This window comes from Pimephales promelas, chromosome 12 (assembly GCF_988280905.1).
Source record: "Pimephales promelas chromosome 12, fPimPro1.hap1.1, whole genome shotgun sequence".
Lineage (NCBI taxonomy): Eukaryota > Metazoa > Chordata > Actinopteri > Cypriniformes > Leuciscidae > Pimephales > Pimephales promelas.
This window is the reverse complement of record NC_142780.1, coordinates 20,236,370-20,263,174: the sequence shown is the minus strand read 5'-3', so window position 1 is coordinate 20,263,174 and position 26,805 is coordinate 20,236,370. Positions and strand designations below refer to the sequence as shown.

The 26,805-nt window shown below is 37.5% G+C and overlaps 1 protein-coding gene across 1 annotated transcript; it reads right to left on the bottom strand.

Moving 5' to 3' along the window:
- Window positions 1-10,343: 10,343 nt before the first annotated feature.
- Window positions 10,344-18,817, bottom strand: gtpbp10 (GTP-binding protein 10 (putative)). Its single transcript, XM_039679506.2, has 10 exons — window positions 18,649-18,817; window positions 17,717-17,910; window positions 15,374-15,465; window positions 14,749-14,893; window positions 14,394-14,467; window positions 13,226-13,278; window positions 12,727-12,834; window positions 12,565-12,642; window positions 11,851-11,974; window positions 10,344-11,433 (listed from the first exon to the last, which is right to left on the bottom strand). Exons 1-10 carry the CDS (start codon window positions 18,679-18,681, stop codon window positions 11,192-11,194), a joined length of 1,143 nt encoding a protein of 380 aa, XP_039535440.1. The 5' UTR covers window positions 18,682-18,817; the 3' UTR covers window positions 10,344-11,191.
- Between the last annotated feature and the right edge of the window lie 7,988 nt (window positions 18,818-26,805).

The following is a 26,805-nucleotide window of genomic DNA, read 5'->3' as shown; positions in this document are numbered from 1 at the left end:
GTAACACTGTCGTTTTTTTTTCGGGTCGAAATTTTGAATTTTGATATCAGCTCTGGAAGGGTCTAGAGCCTCCATTTTTGCACTCAGGTCAAAGTCTCACAGCCCTCTATCATAATCCAGAGTTTTGAGAAGATTGGAGAAACTTAATTTTTCGCCCAAAAATGAAAAAAACGAAAGGGGTAACACTGTCGTTTTTTTTTTCTTGTCGAAATTTTGAATTTTGATATCTCAGCTCTGGAAGGGTCTAGAGCCTCCATTTTTGCACTCAGGTCAAAGTCTCGTGGCCCTCTATCATAATCCAGAGGTTTGAGAAGATTGGAGAAACTTAATTTTTCGCCCAAAAACAGAAAAAAACGAAAGGGGTAACACTGTCGTTTTTTTTCTTGTCTAAATTTTGAATTTTGATATCTCAGCTCTGGAAGGGTCTAGAGCCTCCATTTTTGCACTCAGGTCAAAGTCTCACAGCCCTCTATCATAATCCAGAGTTTTGAGAAGATTGGAGAAACTTAATTTTTCGCCCAAAAATGAAAAAAACGAAAGGGGTAACACTGTCGTTTTTTTTTCTTGTCGAAATTTTGAATTTTGATATCTCAGCTCTGGAAGGGTCTAGAGCCTCCATTTTTGCACTCAGGTCAAAGTCTCGTGGCCCTCTATCATAATCCAGAGGTTTGAGAAGATTGGAGAAACTTAATTTTTCGCCCAAAAACAGAAAAAAACGAAAGGGGTAACACTGTCGTTTTTTTTCGGGTCGAAATTTTGAATTTTGATATCTCAGCTCTGGAAGGGTCTAGAGCCTCCATTTTTGCACTCAGGTCAAAGTCTCACAGCCCTCTATCATAATCCAAAGTTTTGAGAAGATTGGAGAAACTTAATTTTTCGCCCGAAAATGAAAAAAAACGAAAGGGGTAACACTGTCGTTTTCTTTTTTCGGGTCGAAATTTTGAATTTTGATATCTCAGCTCTGGAAGGGTCTAGAGCCTCCATTTTTGCACTCAGGTCAAAGTCTCACAGCCCTCTATCATAATCCAGAGTTTTGAGAAGATTGGAGAAACTTAATTTTTCGCCCGAAAATGAAAAAAAACGAAAGGGGTAACACTGTCGTTTTTTTTTCGGGTTGAAATTTTGAATTTTGATATCTCAGCTCTGGAAGTGTCTAGAGCCTCCATTTTTGCACTCAGGTCAAAGTCTCACAGCCCTCTATCATAATCCAGAGTTTTGAGAAGATTGGAGAAACTTAATTTTTCGCCCGAAAATGAAAAAAAACGAAAGGGGTAACACTGTCGTTTTTTTTTCGGGTCGAAATTTTGAATTTTGATATCTCACCTCTGGAAGGGTCTAGAGCCTCCATTTTTGCACTCAGGTCAAAGTCTCGTGGCCCTCTATCATAATCCAGAGTTTTGAGAAGATTGGAGAAACTTAATTTTTCACCCGAAAATGAAAAAAAACGAAAGGGGTACCACTGTCGTTTTTTTTTTCGGGTCGAAATTTTGAATTTTGATATCTCAGCTCTGGAAGGGTCTAGAGCCTCCATTTTTGCACTCAGGTCAAAGTCTCGTGGCCCTCTATCATAATCCAGAGTTTTGAGAAGATTGGAGAAACTTAATTTTTCGCCCGAAAATGAAAAAAAACGAAACACTGTCGGTTTTTTTTCGGGTCGAAATTTTGAATTTTGATATCTCAGCTCTGGAAGGGTCTAGAGCTTCCATTTTTGCACTCAGGTCAAAGTCTCACAGGCCTCTATCATAATCCAGAGTTTTGAGAAGATTGGAGAAACTTAATTTTTCGCCCGAAAATGAAAAAAAAAAACGAAAGGGGTAACACTGTCGTTTTTTTTTTCGGGTCGAAATTTTGAATTTTGATATCTCACCTCTGGAAGGGTCTAGAGCCTCCATTTTTGCACTCAGGTCAAAGTCTCGTGGCCCTCTATCATAATCCAGAGTTTTGAGAAGATTGGAGAAACTTAATTTTTCGGCCAAAAATGAAAAAAACGAAAGGGGTAACACTGTTTTTTTTTTTTTCTTGTCAAAATTTTGAATTTTGATATCTCAGCTCTGGAAGGGTCTAGAGCCTCCATTTTTGCACTCAGGTCAAAGTCTCTTGGCCCTCTATCATAATCCAGAGTTTTGAGAAGATTGGAGAAACTTAATTTTTCGCCCAAAAATGAAAAAAAACGAAAGGGGTAACACTGTCGTTTTTTTTTTCGGGTTGAAATTTTGAATTTTGATATCTCAGCTCTGGAAGGGTCTAGAGCCTCCATTTTTGCACTCAGGTCAAAGTCTCGCGGCCCTCTATCATAATCCAGAGTTTTGAGAAGATTGGAGAAACTTAATTTTTCGCCCGAAAATGAAAAAAAAACGAAAGGGGTAACACTGTCATTTTTTTTTTCGGGTCGAAATTTTGAATTTTGTTATCTCAGCTCTGGAAGGGTCTAGAGCCTCCATTTTTGCACTCAGGTCAAAGTCTCGCGGCCCTCTATCATAATCCAGAGTTTTGAGAAGATTGGAGAAACTTAATTTTTCGCCCGAAAACAAAAAAAAACGAAAGGGGTAACACTGTCGTTTTTTTTTTCGGGTCGAAATTTTGAATGTTGATATCTCAGCTTTGGAAGGGTCTAGAGCCTCCATTTTTGCACTCAGGTCAAAGTCTCGCGGCCCTCTATCATAATCCAGAGTTTTGAGAAGATTGGAGAAACGTAATTTTTCGCCCAAAAATGAAAAAAAGCGAAAGGGGTAACACTCGTTTTTTTTTCGGGTCGAAATTTTGAATTTTGATATCTCAGCTCTGGAAGGGTCTAGAGCCTCCATTTTTGCACTCAGGTCAAAGTCTCACAGCCCTCTATCATAATCCAGAGTTTTGAGAAGATTGGAGAAACTTAATTTTTCGCCCGAAAATGAAAAAAAATGAAAGGGGTAACACTGTCGTTTTTTTTTCGGGTCGAAATTTTGAATTTTGATATCTCAGCTCTGGAAGGGTCTAGAGCCTCCATTTTTGCACTCAGGTCAAAGTCTCACAGCCCTCTGTCATAATCAAGAGTTTTGAGAAGATTGGAGAAACTTAATTTTTCGCCCGAAAATAAAAAAAAAACGAAAGGGGTAACACTGTCGTTTTCTTTTTTCGGGTCGAAATTTTGAATTTTGATATCTCAGCTCTGGAAGGGTCTAGAGCCTCCATTTTTGCACTCAGGTCAAAGTCTCACAGCCCTCTATCATAATCCAGAGTTTTGAGAAGATTGGAGAAACTTAATTTTTCGCCCAAAAATGAAAAAAAACGAAAGGGGTAACACTGTCGTTTTTTTTTCGGGTCGAAATTTTGAATTTTGATATCTCAGCTTTGGAAGGGTTTAGAGCCTCCATTTTTGCACTCAGGTCAAAGTCTCACAGCCCTCTGTCATAATCCAGAGTTTTGAGAAGATTGGAGAAACTTAATTTTTCGCCCGAAAATGAAAAAAAACGAAAGGGGTAACACTGTCGTTTTTTTTTCGGGTTGAAATTTTGAATTTTGATATCTCAGCTCTGGAAGGGTCTAGAGCCTCCATTTTTGCACTCAGGTCAAAGTCTCACAGCCCTCTATCATAATCCAGAGTTTTGAGAAGATTGGAGAAACTTAATTTTTCGCCCGAAAATGAAAAAAAACGAAAGGGGTAACACTGTCGTTTTTTTTTCGGGTCGAAATTTTGAATTTTGATATCTCACCTCTGGAAGGGTCTAGAGCCTCCATTTTTGCACTCAGGTCAAAGTCTTGTGGCCCTCTATCATAATCCAGAGTTTTGAGAAGATTGGAGAAACTTAATTTTTCGCCCAAAAATGAAAAAAAACGAAAGGGGTAACACTGTCGTTTTTTTTTCGGGTCGAAATTTTGAATTTTGATATCTCAGCTTTGGAAGGGTTTAGAGCCTCCATTTTTGCACTCAGGTCAAAGTCTCACAGCCCTCTGTCATAATCCAGAGTTTTGAGAAGATTGGAGAAACTTAATTTTTCGCCCGAAAATGAAAAAATACGAAAGGGGTAACACTGTCGTTTTTTTTTCGGGTTGAAATTTTGAATTTTGATATCTCAGCTCTGGAAGGGTCTAGAGCCTCCATTTTTGCACTCAGGTCAAAGTCTCACAGCCCTCTATCATAATCCAGAGTTTTGAGAAGATTGGAGAAACTTAATTTTTCGCCCGAAAATGAAAAAAAACGAAAGGGGTAACACTGTCGTTTTTTTTTCGGGTCGAAATTTTGAATTTTGATATCTCACCTCTGGAAGGGTCTAGAGCCTCCATTTTTGCACTCAGGTCAAAGTCTTGTGGCCCTCTATCATAATCCAGAGTTTTGAGAAGATTGGAGAAACTTAATTTTTCACCCGAAAATGGAAAAAAACGAAAGGGGTACCACTGTCGTTTTTTTTTTCGGGTCGAAATTTTGAATTTTGATATCTCAGCTCTGGAAGGGTCTAGAGCCTCCATTTTTGCACTCAGGTCAAAGTCTCGTGGCCCTCTATCATAATCCAGAGTTTTGAGAAGATTGGAGAAACTTAATTTTTCTCCCGAAAATGAAAAAAAACGAAAGGGGTAACACTGTCGTTTTTTTTTTCGGGTCGAAATTTTGAATTTTGATATCTCAGCTCTGGAAGGGTCTAGAGCTTCCATTTTTGCACACAGTTCAAAGTCTCACAGGCCTCTATCATAATCCAGAGTTTTGAGAAGATTGGAGAAACTTAATTTTTCGCCCGAAAATGAAAAAAAAAACGAAAGGGGTAACACTGTCGTTTTTTTTTCGGGTTGAAATTTTGAATTTTGATATCTCAGCTCTGGAAGGGTCTAGAGCCTCCATTTTTGCACTCAGGTCAAAGTCTCACAGCCCTCTATCATAATCCAGAGTTTTGAGAAGATTGGAGAAACTTAATTTTTCGCCCGAAAATGAAAAAAAACGAAAGGGGTAACACTGTCGTTTTTTTTTCGGGTCGAAATTTTGAATTTTGATATCTCACCTCTGGAAGGGTCTAGAGCCTCCATTTTTGCACTCAGGTCAAAGTCTCTTGGCCCTCTATCATAATCCAGAGTTTTGAGAAGATTGGAGAAACTTAATTTTTCGCCCGAAAATGAAAAAAAACGAAAGGGGTAACACTGTCATTTTTTTTTTCGAGTCGAAATTTTGAATTTTGATATCTCAGCTCTGGAAGGGTCTAGAGCCTCCATTTTTGCACTCAGGTCAAAGTCTCACAGCCCTCTATCATAATCCAGAGTTTTGAGAAGATTGGAGAAACTTAATTTTTCGCCCAAAACTGAAAAAAAGCGAAAGGGGTAACACTGTCGTTTTTTTTTCGGGTCGAAATTTTGAATTTTGATATCAGCTCTGGAAGGGTCTAGAGCCTCCATTTTTGCACTCAGGTCAAAGTCTCACAGCCCTCTATCATAATCCAGAGTTTTGAGAAGATTGGAGAAACTTAATTTTTCGCCCAAAAATGAAAAAAACGAAAGGGGTAACACTGTCGTTTTTTTTTTCTTGTCGAAATTTTGAATTTTGATATCTCAGCTCTGGAAGGGTCTAGAGCCTCCATTTTTGCACTCAGGTCAAAGTCTCGTGGCCCTCTATCATAATCCAGAGGTTTGAGAAGATTGGAGAAACTTAATTTTTCGCCCAAAAACAGAAAAAAACGAAAGGGGTAACACTGTCGTTTTTTTTCTTGTCTAAATTTTGAATTTTGATATCTCAGCTCTGGAAGGGTCTAGAGCCTCCATTTTTGCACTCAGGTCAAAGTCTCACAGCCCTCTGTCATAATCCAGAGTTTTGAGAAGATTGGAGAAACTTAATTTTTCGCCCGAAAATGAAAAAAAAAACGAAAGGGGTAAGTAACACTGTCGTTTTTTTTTCGGGTTGAAATTTTGAATTTTGATATCTCAGCTCTGGAAGGGTCTAGAGCCTCCATTTTTGCACTCAGGTCAAAGTCTCACAGCCCTCTATCATAATCCAGAGTTTTGAGAAGATTGGAGAAACTTAATTTTTCGCCCGAAAATGAAAAAAAACGAAAGGGGTAACACTGTCGTTTTTTTTTCGGGTCGAAATTTTGAATTTTGATATCTCACCTCTGGAAGGGTCTACTCTAGAGCCTCCATTTTTGCACTCAGGTCAAAGTCTTGTGGCCCTCTATCATAATCCAGAGTTTTGAGAAGATTGGAGAAACTTAATTTTTCGCCCAAAAATGAAAAAAAACGAAAGGGGTACCACTGTCGGTTTTTTTTTCGGGTCGAAATTTTGAATTTTGATATCTCAGCTCTGGAAGGGTCTAGAGCCTCCATTTTTGCACTCAGGTCAAAGTCTCACAGCCCTCTATCATAATCCAGAGTTTTGAGAAGATTGGAGAAACTTAATTTTTCGCCCGAAAATGAAAAAAAAACGAAAGGGGTAACACTGTCGTTTTTTTTTCTTGTCGAAATTTTGAATTTTGATATCTCAGCTCTGGAAGGGTCTAGAGCCTCCATTTTTGCACTCAGGTCAAAGTCTCACAGCCCTCTATCATAATCCAGAGTTTTGAGAAGATTGGAGAAACTTAATTTTTCGCCCAAAAATGAAAAAAAAATGAAAGGGGTAACACTGTCGTTTTTTTTTTCTTGTCGAAATTTTGAATTTTGATATCTCAGCTCTGAAAGGGTCTAGAGCCTCCATTTTTGCACTCAGGTCAAAGTCTCACAGCCCTCTATCATAATCCAGAGTTTTGAGAAGATTGGAGAAACTTAATTTTTCGCCCGAAAATGAAAAAAAAACGAAAGGGGTAACACTGTCGTTTTTTTTTCGGGTCGAAATTTTGAATTTTGATATCTCAGCTCTGGAAGGGTCTAGAGCCTCCATTTTTGCACTCAGGTCAAAGTCTCGTGGCCCTCTATCATAATCCAGAGGTTTGAGAAGATTGGAGAAACTTAATTTTTCGCCCAAAAACAGAAAAAAACGAAAGGGGTAACACTGTCGTTTTTTTTTCTTGTCGAAATTTTGAATTTTGATATCTCAGCTCTGGAAGGGTCTAGAGCCTCCATTTTTGCACTCAGGTCAAAGTCTCTTGGCCCTCTATCATAATCCAGAGTTTTGAGAAGATTGGAGAAACTTAATTTTTCGCCCGAAAATGAAAAAAAACGAAAGGGGTAACACTGTCGTTTTTTTTCGGGTTGAAATTTTGAATTTTGATATCTCAGCTCTGGAAGGGTCTAGAGCCTCCATTTTTGCACTCAGGTCAAAGTCTCACAGGCCTCTATCATAATCCAGAGTTTTGAGAAGATTGGAGAAACTTAATTTTTCGCCCGAAAATGAAAAAAAAACGAAAGGGGTAACACTGTCGTTTTTTTTTTTCGGGTCCAAATTTTGAATTTTGATATCTCACCTCTGGAAGGGTCTAGAGCCTCCATTTTTGCACTCAGGTCCAAGTCTCGTGGCCCTCTATCATAATCCAGAGTTTTGAGAAGATTGGAGAAACTTAATTTTTCGGCCAAAAATGAAAAAAACGAAAGGGGTAACACTGTCGCTTTTTTTGTCTTGGCGAAATTTTGAATTTTGATATCTCAGCTCTGGAAGGGTCTAGAGCCTCCATTTTTGCATTCAGGTCAAAGTCTCTTGGCCCTCTATCATAATCCAGAGTTTTGAGAAGATTGGAGAAACTTAATTTTTCGCCCGAAAACAAAAAAAAACGAAAGGGGTAACACTGTCGTTTTTTTTTCGGGTCGAAATTTTGAATTTTGATATCTCAGCTTTGGAAGGGTCTAGAGCCTCCATTTTTGCACTCAGGTCAAAGTCTCACAGCCCTCTATCATAATCCAGAGTTTTGAGAAGATTGGAGAAACTTAATTTTTCACCCAAAAACGAAAAAAAAAACGAAAGGGGTAACACTGTCGTTTTTTTTTCGGGTCGAAATTTTGAATTTTGATATCTCAGCTCTGGAAGGGTCTAGAGCCTCCATTTTTGCACTCAGGTCAAAGTCTCGTGGCCCTCTATCATAATCCAGAGTTTTGAGAAGATTGGAGAAACTTAATTTTTCGCCCAAAAATGAAAAAAACGAAAGGGGTAACACTGTCGTTTTTTTTTCTTGTCGAAATTTTGAATTTTGATATCTCAGCTCTGGAAGGGTCTAGAGCCTCCATTTTTGCACTCAGGTCAAAGTCTCACAGCCCTCTATCATAATCCAGAGTTTTGAGAAGATTGGAGAAACTTAATTTTTCGCCCGAAAATGAAAAAAAAAACGAAAGGGGTAACACTGTCGTTTTTTTTTTCGGGTCGAAATTTTGAATTTTGATATCTCACCTCTGGAAGGGTCTAGAGCCTCCATTTTTGCACTCAGGTCAAAGTCTCGTGGCCCTCTATCATAATCCAGAGTTTTGAGAAGATTGGAGAAACTTAATTTTTCGCCCGAAAATGAAAAAAAAAAACGAAAGGGGTAACACTGTCGTTTTTTTTTCTTGTCGAAATTTTGAATTTTGATATCTCAGCTCTGGAAGGGTCTAGAGCCTCCATTTTTGCACTCAGGTCAAAGTCTCTTGGCCCTCTATCATAATCCAGAGTTTTGAGAAGATTGGAGAAACTTAATTTTTCGGCCAAAAATGAAAAAAACGAAAGGGATAACACTGTCGTTTTTTTTTCTTGTCGAAATTTTGAATTTTGATATCTCAGCTTTGGAAGGGTCTAGAGCTTCTATTTTTGCACTCAGGTCAAAGTCTCACAGGCCTCTATCATAATCCAGAGTTTTGAGAAGATTGGAGAAACTTAATTTTTCGCCCGAAAACGGAAAAAAACGAAAGGGGTAACACTGTCGTTTTTTTTCGGGTCGAAATTTTGAGTTTCGATATCTCAGCTCTGTAAGGGTCTAGAGCCTCCATTTTTGCACTCAGGTCTAAGTCTCGTGGCCCTCTATCAGAATCCAGAGTTTTGAGAAGATTGGGGATACTTAATTTTTCGCCGAAAAAAAACAACGAAAGGGGTACCACTGTCGTTTTTTTTTCTGGTCGAAAATTTGAGTTTCGATATCTCCGCTCTGGAAGGGTCTAGAGCCTCCATTTTTGTACTCAGGTCTAAGTCTCATGGCCCTCTATCAGAATCCAGAGTTTTTAGAAGATTGGGGATACTTAATTTTTCGCTGAAAAAAACAAAACAAAAGGGAAGATTGGGGATACTTAATTTGTCGCCGAAAAAAACGAAAGTGGTACCCCTTTCGTTTTTTGGACGAGAAATTAAGTTCCTCCAATCTCCTCAAAACTCTGGATTCTGATAGAGGGCCATGAGACTTAGACCTGAGCGCAAAAAATGGAGGCTCTAGACCCTTCCAGAGCTGAGATATTTATAGTGGCATAAATGCTACGTGGGATCTCAATATCTCAGCTGATATGAGATCTAATATGAGAGCTGAGATATTGAGATCCCATGTAGCATTTATGCCATTATAAATATCTCAATATCTCAGCTCTGGAAGGGGCTAGAGCCTCCATTTTTGCACTCAGATCTAAGTCCCATGGCCCTCTATCAGAATCCAGAGTTTCAAGAAGATTGGAGAAACTTATTTTTTGCTTAAAACTTAATTCATTGTTATTAATCACTGCATGAATACTATGGTCTGTAAGATCTAACATTGAAATGTTTTTTTTCAATATAAATCACAAAACAGTTTTGCAAGTAATCAGTTTACTAGATATGACTTAAATATTCAAGTGTGTTTGAATGTCAATGTACAAAAGAAATATGCATACAAATTTGACAGGTGAAAACTCTGCAAACTCTGAAACCACCCACTGCCTAAGTTTGGCTCTGTCCCAAATAGCACATTTCATAATGCACTTTCGGTCTTGTGGATTTACAATGTCTGCTGCGTGCACGTGTCCATTAAGTCCATGAGACCGTAGAGTGTCCCATTTGTCATTTTAGGTCTCAGAAGAGTGCTCGTGAGCACCCCTTTTGAAGTCGATATGTGCCCCCGATGCTAATTTTTGCCGAAACAGCACTGATGCGAGCTCTGCAGTAGACTACTTCCCAACAGTCAAAGTGGTGTTACGTCAAAGTGTGACGCAGTGCGAACTCATAGGAAGACCGCAAGTGTTTAGGGTGCCATTTGGGAAGAAGCCTATGCACCCTGGTTTGGCCTGCAATTGAAACCACCTACAAGATTTTAGTTCCATCTAGTGGCATATGGTGGAGCTGCTACTTGTCTGCAGATGAACAAGAGGACATGCACATTTATGCTAGAAAGGGAAAAAAAATCATGAGGAAGGTTTTCTGATAAACAGCATAACAATAAAACCACTTGAGAACTCAGAAAGAAAACATTTGCACTAACTTTGGCTTAAGTGCTTGGTCAAGTGGTGATTGGTTTAATAATGCCATGCCACAACGGTTACCATAGAAATAATAACAAGGAATTATATATTTATTGTAACAGTTCTACAAAATTTTAAAGTCTCTTTGAACTTATGATTCCAGATTTTCAGCTTGCTGACTTACAAACAAAAAAACAACAACGGTTAAATCTGTTTCTGTGCTTTGCTTTGCTGTCCAAACTTTAATTCATACTTGGATTTGATCAGCATGTGACTTTTTTTGCTTCCCAGTTCATCCTTCCATTCACTCTCACTCTTTGACAATATCTGGTATAGTATAATCTAGTATGAAACAAATCAATGAAAGCATGAGATACCTACATCACAAAAACAGCATAAAATCTCAGCAGATGGCAGTAGTGCTCTAATTCTGCCATAAATTTCTCTGCAAAATGCAAGACCTTGAAAAACAGTGATGCTAACTGGGTAATAAGTAATGAATAAAACTCTGTCACTCAATAGAATTAAATCAAATTTAGATGGAACCATGTTCTATACTTTGTGCCTTTTTAGAGTCTTTTTAGTCTTCCTTACTTGTTGAGGGAAAAAAAAGTTTAATCCAGGCAATATTTTTTTTTTCTGGTCACCCAGCCTGTTCAAATGACAATTTCCCAAAACCTCTTAAAAACCAGACCAGCCTAATCTGACTGCGAGACCAGCTAAACATTACATGAATACACAGATACATTAAAATATAAAGGCATTTAAGGCACAGATGCTACAACCTAGACTGATTTGTTAAATGAAACCATGCCATTTGTGTTCCTTTTAGCCACACATTGAATATTTCACAGGTCTACAAATGTTCAACAGCATCTCTGAGGATAGTTTATGGCCTACCATACCCAAACCTGAATATGTGACCTCAGGTTGGTTGAGGAAACCCCCAGCTGGGTATGGATGAAGTGGGAATCTCCCTTCTCAACTTAAAAAGCTTCTCACTGCGCTGACCCTCAGTTTCTATGACATCCTGTTCCTCAAGTGATTGGCGAATGAGGGACTTGAGCAAGGGCAGTCCAAGGCCAGTCGTCGCAGAGACTGGGACGATGTGCATAAAACGCATTAGTGTTTTAGGGGTGACGTCCTCAGGAAAGATGTGGCTTGAATCTAGGGAAAGCAGAGCATCACTCTAAAGTTATCAATCAAGGAAAAATGCAGAAAAATGTGAAGGTCAGTGCAGTGGAACTATCACATTAGGCCTTCATTTCAGCAAAATGTACTTGTGGTAGAAACTGCCAAAATGGTCAAGTACAAATCACCATTTTTATAGAAATATTGCAGTACATACTTGTGTAAAGAATGGTCATTCTTAAGAGTACTATTAAAACAATTATATAATAAAGCAACCACTTTATTGATAAAAATATCTGTCATAATATGAAATTTCTGACTCACCCACTATATACCTAAAATAACACAAAACAAAGGCTAAGTCTAAACTAATATACATATCTGTGACTAATATTCATGATATTATCTGTATAATATTCCCTAATTACCTTGTTTGCTTCCAACAATACCTACCTTCTTGGTTCTCCAAGTGAGCTTCCAGCTCTCTGAGCTGGCCCTGAGCCTCAGGGAGGTCCATCTTATTTATGACCAGGATGGCTGGCTTGTCTAGCAGTTCCTCCTTATACAACTCCAGCTCCTGATCAACAAAATAGATCAAGAGCAAGTTTTGCAGCAAAATCTTGTATACAGACGCATTTCATTGAGAAAAGCAATTGTTTGAATTAGTTCACGTGTGTGAGTGTGTGTGTGTGTGTGTACACTTTACTTTTTAAAGGTTTGGGGTTGGTATGAGTTTTTTAATGTTTTAAGATAAGATGTCTCTTATGCTCACTAAGGCAACATTTAATTTATTATAAAAAATTGACTTGAAAAAAAAAATGCAGTAAAACAATATTGTGAAATATTACAATTTAAAATAACTATTTTCTATTTTAATATATTTGATAACAATTTATTTCTGTAATGGCAAAGACATTTTTTAGCAGATATTATTTGCTTAGTTGGCTCTCAAGAATATTATTTTCAATGTTGAAAACAGTTGTGCTGCCTATTTATTGATTCTTTCATGAAAAGAAAGTTTCAAAGAACAGCATTTATTTGAAATAGCAATCCTTTGTAATTTTATAAATGTCTGTTACTTTTGATCAATTCAATGCATTCTCGCCGAATAAAAGTTTTTTTTTTTTTCTTAACCCCAAACCTAGGAACGGTAGTGTGTATGTTTACCTTGGTTAAAAGCAGTACAGTTTCAAATGCAGACCTAAACGGGGTGTTATTAGCTAGCTGAAACCCACAGATATCGACCTGAAACAGCAGAACATGAGATTACTATAAAACTCTCCCAGTTCTTAACATTAAGTTCACAACATAACAGACTGAACGCATTACCACAAACATGAGCTGCTTGGTTCTTTCCACATGTTTGAGAAACTTGTGTCCCATGCCTTTATTCACGTGAGCACCTTCAATGAGTCCTGGTAAGTCTGCCACAGAAACCTTCAGAGAAAAATAACTTCTGTAACTCAATCTGAAGAAGTGTGAATTAAAAGAAACAACATATAATATACAATCACATTTGCTAAAGATCTGTTTAAGAAAAATGTAACTGCATACTGTAATTTTTGGTTTAAATCTTGGTTTAACTGTATATTTTAATTTTGGTTTAATTATCTTTATGGGAGAAGGTCAAAACCAAGCTTGTCAATCAGTATGCAGAATAAATTTAATTTAGCTATATCCTTATTAAACACAAAGACTCTTCACACAATGTGGTCTTCTAAACAGGCATGCCACTATTGTAACTACATTAAGTAATGACATCATAGCATCCTGAAATGAATGAATATGTATATGAGTTCAGCACATTTTGAAGAGCATGTCATCCTACCTGCTTGTGGTCATCATACATGATCTTTCCGATTTCAGGTCTTAAAGTTGTAACTAAGGTGGGGGAAAGGGGATGATTGTAAAAACAGCAATAAATATCATATATGCAACATTCTCCCACTTTCAGCTGCTTTTTTCCTGAAGATTTCTTATTATGAGTAAATATTTGTAAGAAAATAAAAAGATTTAACAACATTTCACAGACATTTGACGAAAAGAAATGAAATGTGTCCCTGAAAGGGAGGCCAATATCAAAAGCAGCAGGTGGTATCTGTGTGCCTAGCACACTGTGGACTATGACATGTTCACACAGGTGATTAGGGACCCTGGGCATCTTTCTCATGGTGTTTGTCCAAAGACAGCGAAAAGGTATCTTTAAAGTTATTGAATAAATGAATGAGGCACTTTATATAGCGCTATCAAATGTACTACTGTACACCCAAAGCGCTTTACATTCATATCAGAGGATCTCTCCACAACCACCACCAGTGTGCAACATTCACTTGGATGATGTGATGGCAGATACAGAACAGTGGCACCAGTGCATTCACAACACACCAGCTATAGGTGGACAGGAGAGAGTGAAAGAGCCAATTAAATGGATGGGGATTATTAGGAGCCAATGGGGGAAATATGGCCAGGACACCAGGGTTACACCCCTACTCTTTACGAGAACTGCCATGGGATTTTTAATGACCATAGGGACAGAACCTCGGTTTAACGTCTCATCCGAAGGACTGAAGTGCTTTTGTAACAGTGACCTTAATTTTCTTTTGGACTTTTCCACAGGTGCATGTGCAAAAATTGTTTATGGTTCACTGAAAAAGCATGAAAAACATTGATTAAACCCTTTTCAATAAAGAGCTGTACTTATTTGGATTTTTACAAAATTATCTTTGAGATACAGTCTCCTGAAAAAGGGACATTTCTTTTTTTGCTTAAGATGATAGATAGATAGATAGATAGATAGATAGATAGATAGATAGATAGATAGATAGATAGATAGATAGATAGATAGATAGATAGATAGATAGATAGATAGATAGATAGATAGATAGATAGATAGATAGATAGATAGATAGATAGATAGATAGATAGATAGATAGATAGATAGATAGATAAACTTTTCACTACATTGTTTTAATTTGTTACTGATTTTCAGTACTCACAGGGATAGCTGGCAATCATTGGTTTAGCATGAGACAAGGCAGTCAGCAAGGAGGATTTGCCTGCATTGGGAAACCTGTCAAAATAATACAAGCCTATCAAACCTGTAAAAAATGTTTGATGTGTGTGAGTGAAATACACAGAAAAACAATAACACAAGGAGGGTCACAAAGAATGACACATAGCAGTTGTATGACTTACATCACAATCAGAAAGTATTTACATACCAAGTATAGTTGAATTATGCATTATATTTTTTGTGCAATTTTCCTACATAATGTATAGCACGTTATGTGCTTTACTTTTGACAACAATACTTCCCACCCAAGTCAACATTCTGTGTAGAGATTCTCTCACCCTACAAGTCCAAGATCTGCAATGAGTTTAAGGTCCAGCCGAATCTGTCTGGTTTGACCTTTACTGGGTAAGAACCCAGAGTGAAAAGAGCCACCATGACCACCTCTAGCCACCAAAAGTCTGTCTCCTTCACAGTTCAACTCCCCTAAAGTGAAAAGAATAAAATGTTCAATGACACAGAGTACACTGTTGTCCCTTTTCCACCAACTCTTTGATGGACTAGAACCGTTCTTTTACCATGTTGCTTATGTCGGGGGCCAGGGCGGGTTTCTGTGAACAACAACATGACTGGGAATGGGATAGCTAATACGTATGGCGACATACAAAGTGATGTAACGACGTCGTTCGCTGGGCTCTCTAGTCAGTGGAAAAACAAACAGGTTTTGAGAAGGTTCGCAAGTTGAACCAACTTTGAACCAGCACCAGTTCTGAGCCAGTCCTTTTTTTTTTGGTGGAAATGAGGTATGTGAAAAGGAACAAACAACACAAATTGGCATTTGATATAAAAGTTCAAATGTGAGAGAAAATGTGTAGAAAAACAAACAAAGAAGTGAAGTGATATGAGGAATGTGAAAGGAAAACACTGGATGATCTAGATGTTATAAAGAGGAGTAAATGAAATTACCTAGTATTCTCCCCCCATCCGTTGTGACACTGATCCCAGTAGGTGCGAATACCTGGATGTCCTCTCCTTTCGCCCCTCTCAGAGCATGAATACTGACAAACACACCACACAAAACTTAGTCAATAAACAGCTTTGTGTGAGAAGAAGTCCAAAAAATATGTGTTTATTTACTGCCTTGCGCACATTCTCTTAAATGAAACATACATATTCTGCACATTTAAATCTGAAATGATAAACATAAAAATTAAAGAAATTGTCCACAAGAATCATCTCCTCCTGGTTTGTTCACTGTGCTGATTTTCTGGGTGCATGCAAACAATGAAAACATTCTTGCATTTATCATTATCTGAGCAGCTGGAACGCAAACATATTTAATAAATAACGACAAAGTGTTCCTCACAAAACTTTAGACACGCACTACTTTGATTTTTGGAGCTTGACATTTGGGTTTGCAGTTTCGTTTCGTTACATGGAAAAACATATTCTGCTAAATATCCTGAAAGTTTAATAGACTATTTGATAGCAACTATTTAAAAGATTGTGAATGCATCCTCAGCATGGAGCTAGTAATCCTTCACAATATCAGAACAATATAGACCTCCTTACATCAGATTCACCAGACAAAAGAATAACACCTCCTACAATGCATCTGTTTTAGATTTCTCACTCCAACACAATCAATCAATCAATCAATAGGAGAGATTGCACAATCTGTTACTGCAAAAATAGAGCCCTGTGACATGACACATGCTGCGTCCCAATTCGCTTACTTATACTATGCCCTAAAAGTATGTACTCTTTTTGTGAAGAAAAAGTACATACTTTTGAGTATGTAGCAAAAGAGTAGGCAAGCTTTGGACATACTATCACGTCATCTTTAACGGACGGCTCTGTCGCGTGCTGCGTGCATCCTGTCACCGTAAACTGCCCTGTCAATCATCTTGTCACAGTTAAAATCCTCCATTCAATCTAATTTGATTTTCTACCGTCTCGGAGAGCACGTTGATCTGCCAGTCGTGGGTCTTTCATGCCTCGTGTTTGCAATTTGAATATAATGATGCATTTAAAAGGTAATGGTTAAACATATCTTTACAAAAGTTCACAATGCTGCTGCAGATGCAATATAATGTGGACACCATTGAATAAATTCATTTTCGTTAGGTTAGATAATGATAATTAATCACTCAAACCTCTTTATCTAAACCATGAACCTCTCAACATAACCGCAGGACTCGAACGTCCTCCATGTCTGTAGTTTCTTAACACTTTTTACTCGTGTTTGTAGTCCCAACCGAATCCTCGTCCAACGCGTGATGGTTTGTGGGCAATATCAGCCGTTAAGAGTGTGCAACGATCTACACTTCGGATTCTGACTGGAAATTGTAGACCATCCGTGTCTCTTTAGAACACTCATTTCAACATACTACGATTGGGGATGTACTTATTTTCGAATACTATTTAGGACGTATAGTATGCGAATTGGGACGCAGTTTGAATGTCAGAATGGGAAAGAAAGGTGATTTAAGCAATTTTGAGCGTGGCATGGTTGTTGGTGCCAGACGGGCCAGTCTGAGTATTTCACAATCTGCTCAATTACTGGGATTTTTAATTCACAACCATTTCTAGGGTTTACAAAGAATGGTGTGAAAAGGAAAGAACATCCAGTATGTGGTAGTGCTGTGGGCGAAAATGTTGATGCTAGAGGTCAGAGGAGAATGGGCCGACTGATTCAAGCTGATAGAAGAGAAACTTTGACTGAAATAACCACTCTTTATAACCGAGGTATGCAGCAAAGCATTTGTGAAGCCACAACACACACAACCTTGAGGCGGATGGGCTACAACAGCAGAAGACCCCACCAGGTACCACTCATCTCCACAACAAATAGGAAAAAGAGGCTACAATTTGCAAGAGATCATCAAAATTGCACCGTTGAAGACTGGGATGTGGTGGAACGGGAGCTTTGAGCCCTGGATGTGCATCCAACAAATCTCCATCAACTTCAAGATGCTATCCTATCAATATAGGCCAACATTTCTAAAGAATGCTTTCAGCACCTTGTTGAATCAGTGCCACGTAAAATTAAGGCAGTTCTGAAGGCGAAAGGGGGTCAAACACAGTATTAGTATGGTGTTCCTAATAATCCTTTAGGTGAGTGTAAAATATACATGACACACAAAAATATCTTATTGTGGATTAAAAACATAATAATATTTTGAAAAGACCAAAAAAAAAATATTATATTATACCTACAATATAAGAAATTCCTTCCTATTCCCATTCAGAGGTATTACTGACCATTTCTCTCACCCTTACAATTTTTTCTAAGAAAAAAGAACTCACCTGCTGTTTGAACCAACACCTGCAGTGAAACGTTTGTTAGGGTGTTTGTCCTTGATTTGCTTCAATGTAGTGCCTTTTTTAGCCACCACACTAACGTCTCCACCATTTCCCCCATTTCCCCCTAAACGGGGCAAACCCATTCCTCCACTTCCACCCCTCACATACAGCCGTATATTATCCACAAAGTTGCCATACTGAAATAAAAGAGATGCCGAATTAGTTAAGTTCACAAAACTGTTTATTTCACTTTTGAAAGCATGGATATTTTCAAGCATAAAGATTTTTATTTCTCTAGTGTTGACAGTACAATCAAAAGTATCTTCATTTGTGTTCTGAAGATGAACGAAGGTCTTGGTTTGGAATGACATGAGGGTCAGTAATTAATGACAGAAATGTCCTTTTTGTGTGAACTAACAATTTAAAGTCACGTTTTGCGTTTGTGGTTCAGATAAATCATACATTTCACATAAATGATGTCCCATTTGAAATGTGACCTGAGTGAGCAGAAAATAGCTACGTCTTGAGCATGGTCTAGAGTCGAGGAAGGAGCTTACAGACTCAAGGCACAAACGCTTTGTCAACATTACGCACGGTGCACTTTGCAGCATGCTAAATTTCATTAAAAAGTGTGGTCTGGGCGCATGAGGAAAATGACCTATAGCCTGGGCTACTTATTCACGTCATCACACAGCTGCTAGCCCTAACCATAGTGAGATTTGCCAATAAACGCATTCATTTGTGAAAATAGTCCTATAGCCCCCATTTCACCACATGATGACAATATGGTAAACAAGTTAAGTGTGTTTGTGACAGTAATAATCATATAGTAATTCGTTACACGATCTGTTCATGACACAAAAACTGAGCATGTGAAGGTCGGGCCACCTATGACTTCCTAAATTTCATTCTGTATATTTGCCAACGTTACTAACCTTGCGGAAGCAAGCTCTGCTTGTCCAGACCATCCCGAAACAACTCCTCAAATCCGATATTGTCCTGAACTGGGACACAATCTATCCGTTATTAGTTACAACGTTCCTGATTCTGCATTGCTGGACCAAACACGTGTGTGCTTCCGGAAACATGGCGATGTGTGCTGTGATTGGTCGAAAGTGCTGATGTTTCCGCCTCTCCCAGTCATAACCTATGGTCATAACTAAACTGAAAAGTAAACAATAAATAAATACATTAAACATTTATTTACTTTTTTCTCATGATTTCGCTATATAATTCATAAAATTATATTATAAAATAGAATAGCATTGTTCTAATAGGGGCACGTAACGCAGTCTTGGTATGGCAAACTAAGTTTCATCATGCTAGCATGAAGTATTTAAAACAAAAGTGTTACAACTAGCCCTGTTAGTTTGTGCACCGCTCACCCCTAGTTAGCTTTATAACTTGTTTAAAAAAAAAAAACTTGATTATTTATTTCATAAGACACATACCTAAAACCTGGCAGTATAAATTATGGCACTGTGTCAGAAAACAAAACTGGCATAAGGTAAATATGAGCAAACTCCCTTTGAGAGATAATTAATATTATTATAATTACCATTGTTGAAAACTACGACTTTAAAAAAAAAGGTGTTTAAATATTGTTGGCCCAATGTGTAAGATAAAGTGGGCATGTGGGATTCAGGTGAAGTGGGCGACCTTTACACTTCATTATACTCAAATTAATTAGGCAAAACAAATTGACATTCACTGGTTATTTTGGCATCTACTTTTTAGAAAACAGAAATTGAGTCTGTGCCATTAGGAAATTCAAGTCACAGATGGAAGAAAGGAAAGAAAGAGCAGTATAAGTTATAAGTTAAATATAATTAAATAAATTCAATCTATGGAGTGAAGAAAAGATGAGAGGAGGAAAATGTAGATGAAGAATATAAAGTTTCATAGTATTTATACAATTTATGTTAATTTAAATTGTATATACAGGCAGCATTTTTGATAAATCAGGATTTTTCTAATTTATCAATAAATTTTACATGACAATAAATGTCTGGATTGCATCATCCTTAAAGGGATAGTTCACCCAAAAATGAAAATTAAGTCATTCCTCACCCATGCTGTACCAACCTCGTTAGACCTTTGTTCGTCTTTGGAACACAAATGAAGATATTTTTAATTAAATTTGAGAGGTGGATCACTGCTACATAGGCTGCCTAAGGGATCAAAACTTGACGGCCCAGAAATTCAATGAAGAAAATGTTTAAAAGTATTTGTGTCGCTTGATAAACTTATACTTGAGCCACTGTAGGCACATGGAATATTTAAACATTTTCTTCAATGACTTTCTGGGCCGTCAAGTTTCGACGGCATGTATATATAGCAGTGATCCACCTCTCAAATTTGATCAAAAATATCTTCATTTGTTGACCTACTTTTTGCCCTCAAACTTGAAAAGATTATTTGGTGTTAGAATGAAACCCGATCTTTTCTTGAAATCTTGGAGCCCATTTTTGGATTATTTTAAGAAGATGAGCTTTGGATAAACCCCTTTTTTTTCTATCTCTCTCTCTTTTTTCCCCCTCTGGTATACTTTGTTGTTTAAATGCGTTACTGTGATTATAGACCATTTCACAAGATGTAAACAACACTGGTCCAGAAGCACTTCCTGTTTCAGTTTTTTAACACTATAAAAGCTGGGATAAAATACAACCAACAGAACATTTAAAACTGAATAAAAAAGTTAAACAAACATCTTTAAGATTTCTTCTTTACATGTAAAATAAAGAAAACAGTTACAAACTGAAACAGGAAGTGTTTCTGGACCAGTGTTGTTATACATCTTGTGAAATGGTCTATATTCATCTGCATTTGAGCATTTATTATGTTTATTTTTTTATTCCCCCCCCCCCCCTTTATTTAATTATGCAATCTGATGCTTGCCTCCCTTGCAAATAACACATTAGGCCTATATAAACTGTATTCAAATTGATAGCCTATTATATAGGCTAGCTGGACCTTAAAGTTAACAAAAGCAGGGTAATGAAAAAATTAAATGGAAAAAACATATAGGCCTATCTAAATACACGTGTAACAGTAAGAAGCCCACTTTAGTCACCCTGCAAAAAAAAGAAAAGAAAAAAAGAATAGTATCGGTTAATCATATGCTCTACGTTTTGTGTTGCTTTGATTGTAATTTAATTGTGTTCTTCACGTCAAGAGGTTTTGAGTGTAAGTGGAATGGGCTACGGTCAACAGCATGACGTTTGAAACGTGGGCGCGCAGAGCTTTAAAAGTCTCCAGAAGTCGTTAAACACTCAGTCAAAGTCAATTATTCGCCTCAATAGTATGTCAGGAGACGTTGCAGAACAATCGCAGAAAAGAAACAACTGAACTAAACATTGTAAGTAAATTATCTTGAGTAATGCTATACATGCAGGTATTTCACTTGTTGTAGTCGGAGAAAAAGGACTTTTTTGTTGCTTTTCCAAAAGGTTTTGTTTGACGCGGCATATTTGTATGGGTCGCATAAACCGCAACAGTTTTCAAATCCTAAAAGATTTCACTGTTGATTCCATAGGTTCCAATGGAACGATTAATTGGATTCCTTGACGGCCAGTGGTTGCGCCTGTCAGTGTGTCTGCTCATGCTCGCCACCGCATCATCGGTCTTCATACCCACTCTCGAGATGCTGAATACCGAGAGGGCAGGAGGCGGCAAGACTCCCGGTCACCTGGACGAGATAAACCGTGAATGCTGGGACACATCGTCACTAGCGGTTATACAAGCGCGTAAATTACCCGTTGCCGATACGGTTTCTGGTCTCTGGGACTTCATGACATACTTGAGCGAGTCTAATCAACCCAAACATCAAGGCGTGTTCATGGGGCTGGCGCAGGTCTTTTGGGAGCGGTATGTAGACTGTGTGCTCGCTCGCGCGCACGGACTGGGCAGAAGGGCCAGTGCGTCCAGGCAAGAGATCATCAAAGTGCTAACTTTCCATTAAAAAGGGATTCAAATCTAGTCACTTTACTTTTGTTTTAATTTGAATGTTTGTCAAAATGTATAGTTTGAATGTATTTTATTCATTTGTGACTCATATCAAACTTAAATGAGTAGTTCACTTTAAAAAAAAAAAAAAAAACTGTTGCTAATAATTTAGGCTACTCACCCCATGTCATCCAACGTGTCCATGTCTTTCTTTCTTCAGTCGAAAAGAAATGAATCTTTTTGATAAAAAAAATGGACTTCAATGGACCCCAACCGATTCAAGGTCCAAATGACAGTTTCAGTGCAGCTTCAAAGGGCTTTAAACAACACCAGACGATGAAAAATTGTCTTATCTAGCGAAATAATCAGTCATTTCAAATAAATAAAAAAGTTATTAGTTTTATAAGCACAAATTTGCCTTGCTCTATGTGATGTCGATGTGTGTTTGTGACTCTCCTGTTCGAACTCAAAAATCAAAATGAATGAATCTTTTTTTGAGTCATTTCGTTCATTCAATAACCCCTAAAAGTGAACTAACCCTTTAAGCTAAATTAGCTTGTTAAATGTCCCTAATTCTGGTGCAACGGTGTCAGAATGACATAACACATGCAAACCCATTATATTAAAACAAAAATCTTTTTAAGAACATGTTGTCTCGGTCTACCTGTCCATGTAGGCCTACAATCTGTCTACCTTTAGACATGTAATTTATAAGTTCAATTCACAAATTAATTCACAAACATGTATGAAAAAATGCATAATTGATAAAGCTGTTACATTTTACATATTGTGCAAAACAACTAGACTTATTTATTGCGATAGAGCTGTACAACAATAGGCCTACTGTTTTTTTAAGGAAACACAACCTATTCACTTGGATACAGTCAATTTTACATACCTGTGGCAACAGCAAAATGCCCCTTGAGTTCAGTTAGTCATCAGTATAACACTATCACTCTGGCAGATCTCATGCAGTGCCACAAAAGTCTCAGACAATAAACACAAATTGTGTTTATTGTCTGAGACACTTGTGGCACTGCATGGGATCTGCCAGATCGCCTTGATGACTTCACAATCAATCACAAATCAGCATCTAATTAAGGTACCAGTTGCTCAATTAGTCAACAAATATTTTTTTTAAAGTGAAATTGTAAGTGTAGACCATGTAAAAGCTGATTGCATGTTTGAAGTTGATTGAAAAGTGTGAAAAGGTCATGTTCTTTTCTGCTACAGAGTCATGTTTAGTAGCCTACATCATGCAGTACACAGGTTTCAGAAAGGGTATTGTAGTTGACTAAAACTAAAACCATAAAAAAAAATTCTCTAGGCTACTTAATAATGATTTAATGTTAACTGAAATAAAATATATAGCCTTATTATTATTACTAAACCATTACTGAAACAAAATAGGCTATAATAGCTTGACAATTGACATTAACACACATCAACCCACCACATTTGTTTGGTTGAATTTTATATATTATATACAGTTAAACAGGGCATCAGAAATAATAAACTAAGTGCAATGTATGTTGTCAAAAATATAGATTCTTCTATATCAATACTGAAATATCTGAAACGCTTCCAATACTCATTTTCACACATAAAATCTCCTCAGTACTAAATTGAGTTAATTCTCACTGCTTATGCACTTTAACAGTCAAATACACACAAACTAATGTCAAAGCAGGTTTTGGCGAGTATTCACATGAACACAGTTATGTTTTAAGTGAAGCTAAACAGCGGAGACAGAAAATGACGTAGGCCTAAACAGTATAACAGATCTGTGTGTCCTGTTTAAAGTGACAGCAGCCTAACTTTCGGCCAAATTATGTGATAATTTTTCACCATGGTGTCAATGTCAAAATTATGGCCAGTGAAAATGCTGAGTGGCTGATTTAACTTTGAGAGACCACTAGCCACAGTGTCTGGTGAGCAAAAAAAGATAATGTCAAGCCCTGCTGCTGTGTATGTATGGTCAAGTCAAAAATTAATAATAACAATCTTCATTTCTTAGTGGAAAAACATCCACGTTTGATAGAGCTGATCAAGAGCTGTATTATTGATTGGTTAATTCATTTGAACATCCCCATATGTGGGGTGTGTCTGTGTGTGTTGGTGAGATCTGGTTTAATTTTTTTTTTTCAAAACCAAAAAGCAAATGTTCACTATGATAATTGTACATGTATCATGATAAACCACCATATACTGGTATACCGTTACAACCCGAATATATGTATATATATATATATATATATATATATATATATATATATATATATATATACTCTCACCTAAAGGATTTTTAGGAACACCATACTAATACTTTCGCCTTCAGAACTGCCTTAATTCTACATGGCACTGATTCAACAAGGTGCTGAAAGCATTCTTTAGAAATGTTGGCCCATATTGACAGGATAGCATCTTGCAGTTGATGGAGATTTGTGGGATGCACCAGGGCACGAAGCTTCTGTTCCATCACATCCCAAAGATGCTCTATTGGGTTGAGATCTTGTGACTGTGGCGGCCATTTTAGTACAGTGAACTCATTGTCATGTTCAAGAAACCAATTTGAAATGATTCGAGCTTTGTGGTGCATTATCCTGCTGAAAGTAGCCATCAGAGGATGGGTTTGTTACGTAAGAGAAGAGTCATTTAATGACTGAATCAACGTGTTTGAACCAATATAGCAAGGAATCTAACGAGGCCACTAAAACCACGCTATGACAGATATTGACAAATTCAGTAGAATTAATTATTTTATTAAAATAGTCCAAATGTCGTTTTAGAATTAAAAACCCACTTATACTCACACATTTATGGAGATAAAACGCAAAAAGGATATTTAATTAAAGAAATAAAAAAAAACATTGGCATTTTTGCTAAAGAATATGACTTTTTCTTCTTTTTTACATGGGCTGCGTTGGGTGTGTTTTTGCAATCATGACGCACGCATCGAGTAATGATCGATTGAGATTCCTCCCGTTTAACGGGAAAAGTAGGCTACTGTTATTTCACTGCCATGTGCACGATGCAGACTCTGCGTATCTGGGCTCGCTCTACATGCCTGCCGGTGAGGGACGAGGAGCAGGTGATGCTGGATGGAGACTGTCGCCTGGCAGCTTTCAACGCTGCAACTCACACCGCAGCGACGTGTTATATTGTTCACTATCATCATCATCAAGTTATCTGGCGCTTTCCTAGCGAAAACAGTCAGCAGCATCTTTAGAAAATCATTCATCCATGTTATCCTGATGACTCGGCTTGGAACCTCCCACTAGGGATACGGACTATTTATACCGCGTGCAGCATCTCGAGCCTTCTGATACGCGAATCCAAAAAAAAAAAAAAAAAAACCGCTTCTGAAGATCGTTCGCTTGGAGGTAAGAAAATCACTATTGAAACGTCTTTATTACCATTCCGAATATTAGTCTGCGACTGAAATGTGACCTCAATTATGCAGAAAAATATCAAACATCATATTCGCTTCTGATGTTTTGACACGCATTTGTCAGTGTTGTAATTTTATCTCAGTGTTGTAATTTTAGCAAAAGATTAAAACAACTCCCATTCCTGTGCTCTAAAGGAAGCTGTTTGGTAGCTACTCAGAATTGTACGAATAGATAGGCCATGAAGACAAAAACAGGCTGAAGCATTTTTTTTAACATGCACGTTATTTAAATGTACTTATTCAGAGAAAGTAACATAACTATCACTCCATTAGTTAATATCTGAAATTAGTGTTGTCCTAACTGTTAAAACGTTCTAAATGATTTTTTTTTTTTAAAAACAGTATGCATTTTTGCCAGTATTTTCAGTGTGCACCTACTATTTTAGGGGTGTAAAAACTTATACACAACAGCATATACACTTGCTTTCACAGACACGTGCACGCATGTACAGTACTCACACTCAATCTAGATTCCAGTCTAAGCACTGATAGCCTGTCTGAATGGCACACACAGATATAACATTAGCTATGTACTCTCAGTTATAAGATGCTTATTAAGTATAGTGTATCCTGACATGTCTAATGTTTTGGTTTCCCATCATGTAATAACAGATATCAGGTTTTAAGAATTTAAACAACTTGAATATAGAGATTTGAATGTCTAATGTCAATGAAAAAAAGTACAGCAGCATACAATTCTATTGACTTAACTTATTATCTACGGTTTAATGCAGCTGGAACATTCAAAATTGGCATTGGCTTTGTTAAAAGAGATTTATATCTGAAAAAAATAAAATAAAATAAACCTGTCAGAATCAAGTATTCTAGTGAAAGCAGCGCAATACACGTTATGAGGATTAAATCTTTTTTGAAAACAGACAAATGAGTGTGAAAAAACAAGGGAGCACTGGTCAGCCCATGTGAGTACCCCTTGTAAATGTGGTCAGGAGACTGTTAAATGGGGCAGTGGGGTGGAAATGCCAGTTCCAAACCCTGCCAATGCTTCCCTCCACCCCATACACACCCCGTCCCGCCATTCTCACACCCGGTTATGGCTGGAATCCCACGCACTCTCTCTGGAAAGAGTAAACAACCTGGGTCAAAGAAAAACAGGTTGGGACGGGTGGCTGCGATGTGCCGACTGTCAGCATGCCAAGCCTACTTTTTTTTTGAAAAACATAAACATGGGCAGCATGGATTATAGGCCAAACTGAGGTGTAATCAGGGGGGATTTACACCCGTCAGGTCGAGACAATGAGTGTGCTCATATAACACTGCCTCACTCCATAAAACAGATTATGATTTGCTTTTGTCAGGAAGCTGTGGCAGTGCTAATGCTAGCATTAGCACAGCAGGGTAGTGTTTGAGCAAGGCCATCTTTGCCTACATAGTCGGTGACATTTTTGTTATTAGAACCTTTTGCATATTTAAGATATGACAAGAGGGCAGAAATTGCTGTACATTTGGTTCTGTGGTTATTAAAACACTTTCATACATTCTAAGCTCTCACGTGGAAAAGAAATAGCTTGTAAATATGCAACAACACATCAAAATAGACTTGTGTACAGTACACTCAGCAATCATTCTAAAGCTTAAAACAAAAACAACAATAGACCGGATAAAAGATTTAGAATAGAATTTTCAGGCTATCACAAGTTGGTTACCATGTATTTGTTGTGCATTAATCAATTTCAGA

What these genes read in the sequence shown, in the direction of transcription:
- gtpbp10 (XM_039679506.2), bottom strand. Translation starts at nt 18,681, where the DNA reads ATGGTCTGGACAAGCAGAGCTTGCTTCCGCAAG. An exon ending in CTGTACTGCTTTTAACCAAG is followed by an intron (nt 11,975 to 12,564) that starts GTAAACATACAC and finishes TTTGTTGATCAG; the next exon opens with GAGCTGGAGTTGTATAAGGA. An exon ending in TCACTTGGAGAACCAAGAAG is followed by an intron (nt 11,434 to 11,850) that starts GTAGGTATTGTT and finishes TGCTTTCCCTAG; the next exon opens with ATTCAAGCCACATCTTTCCT.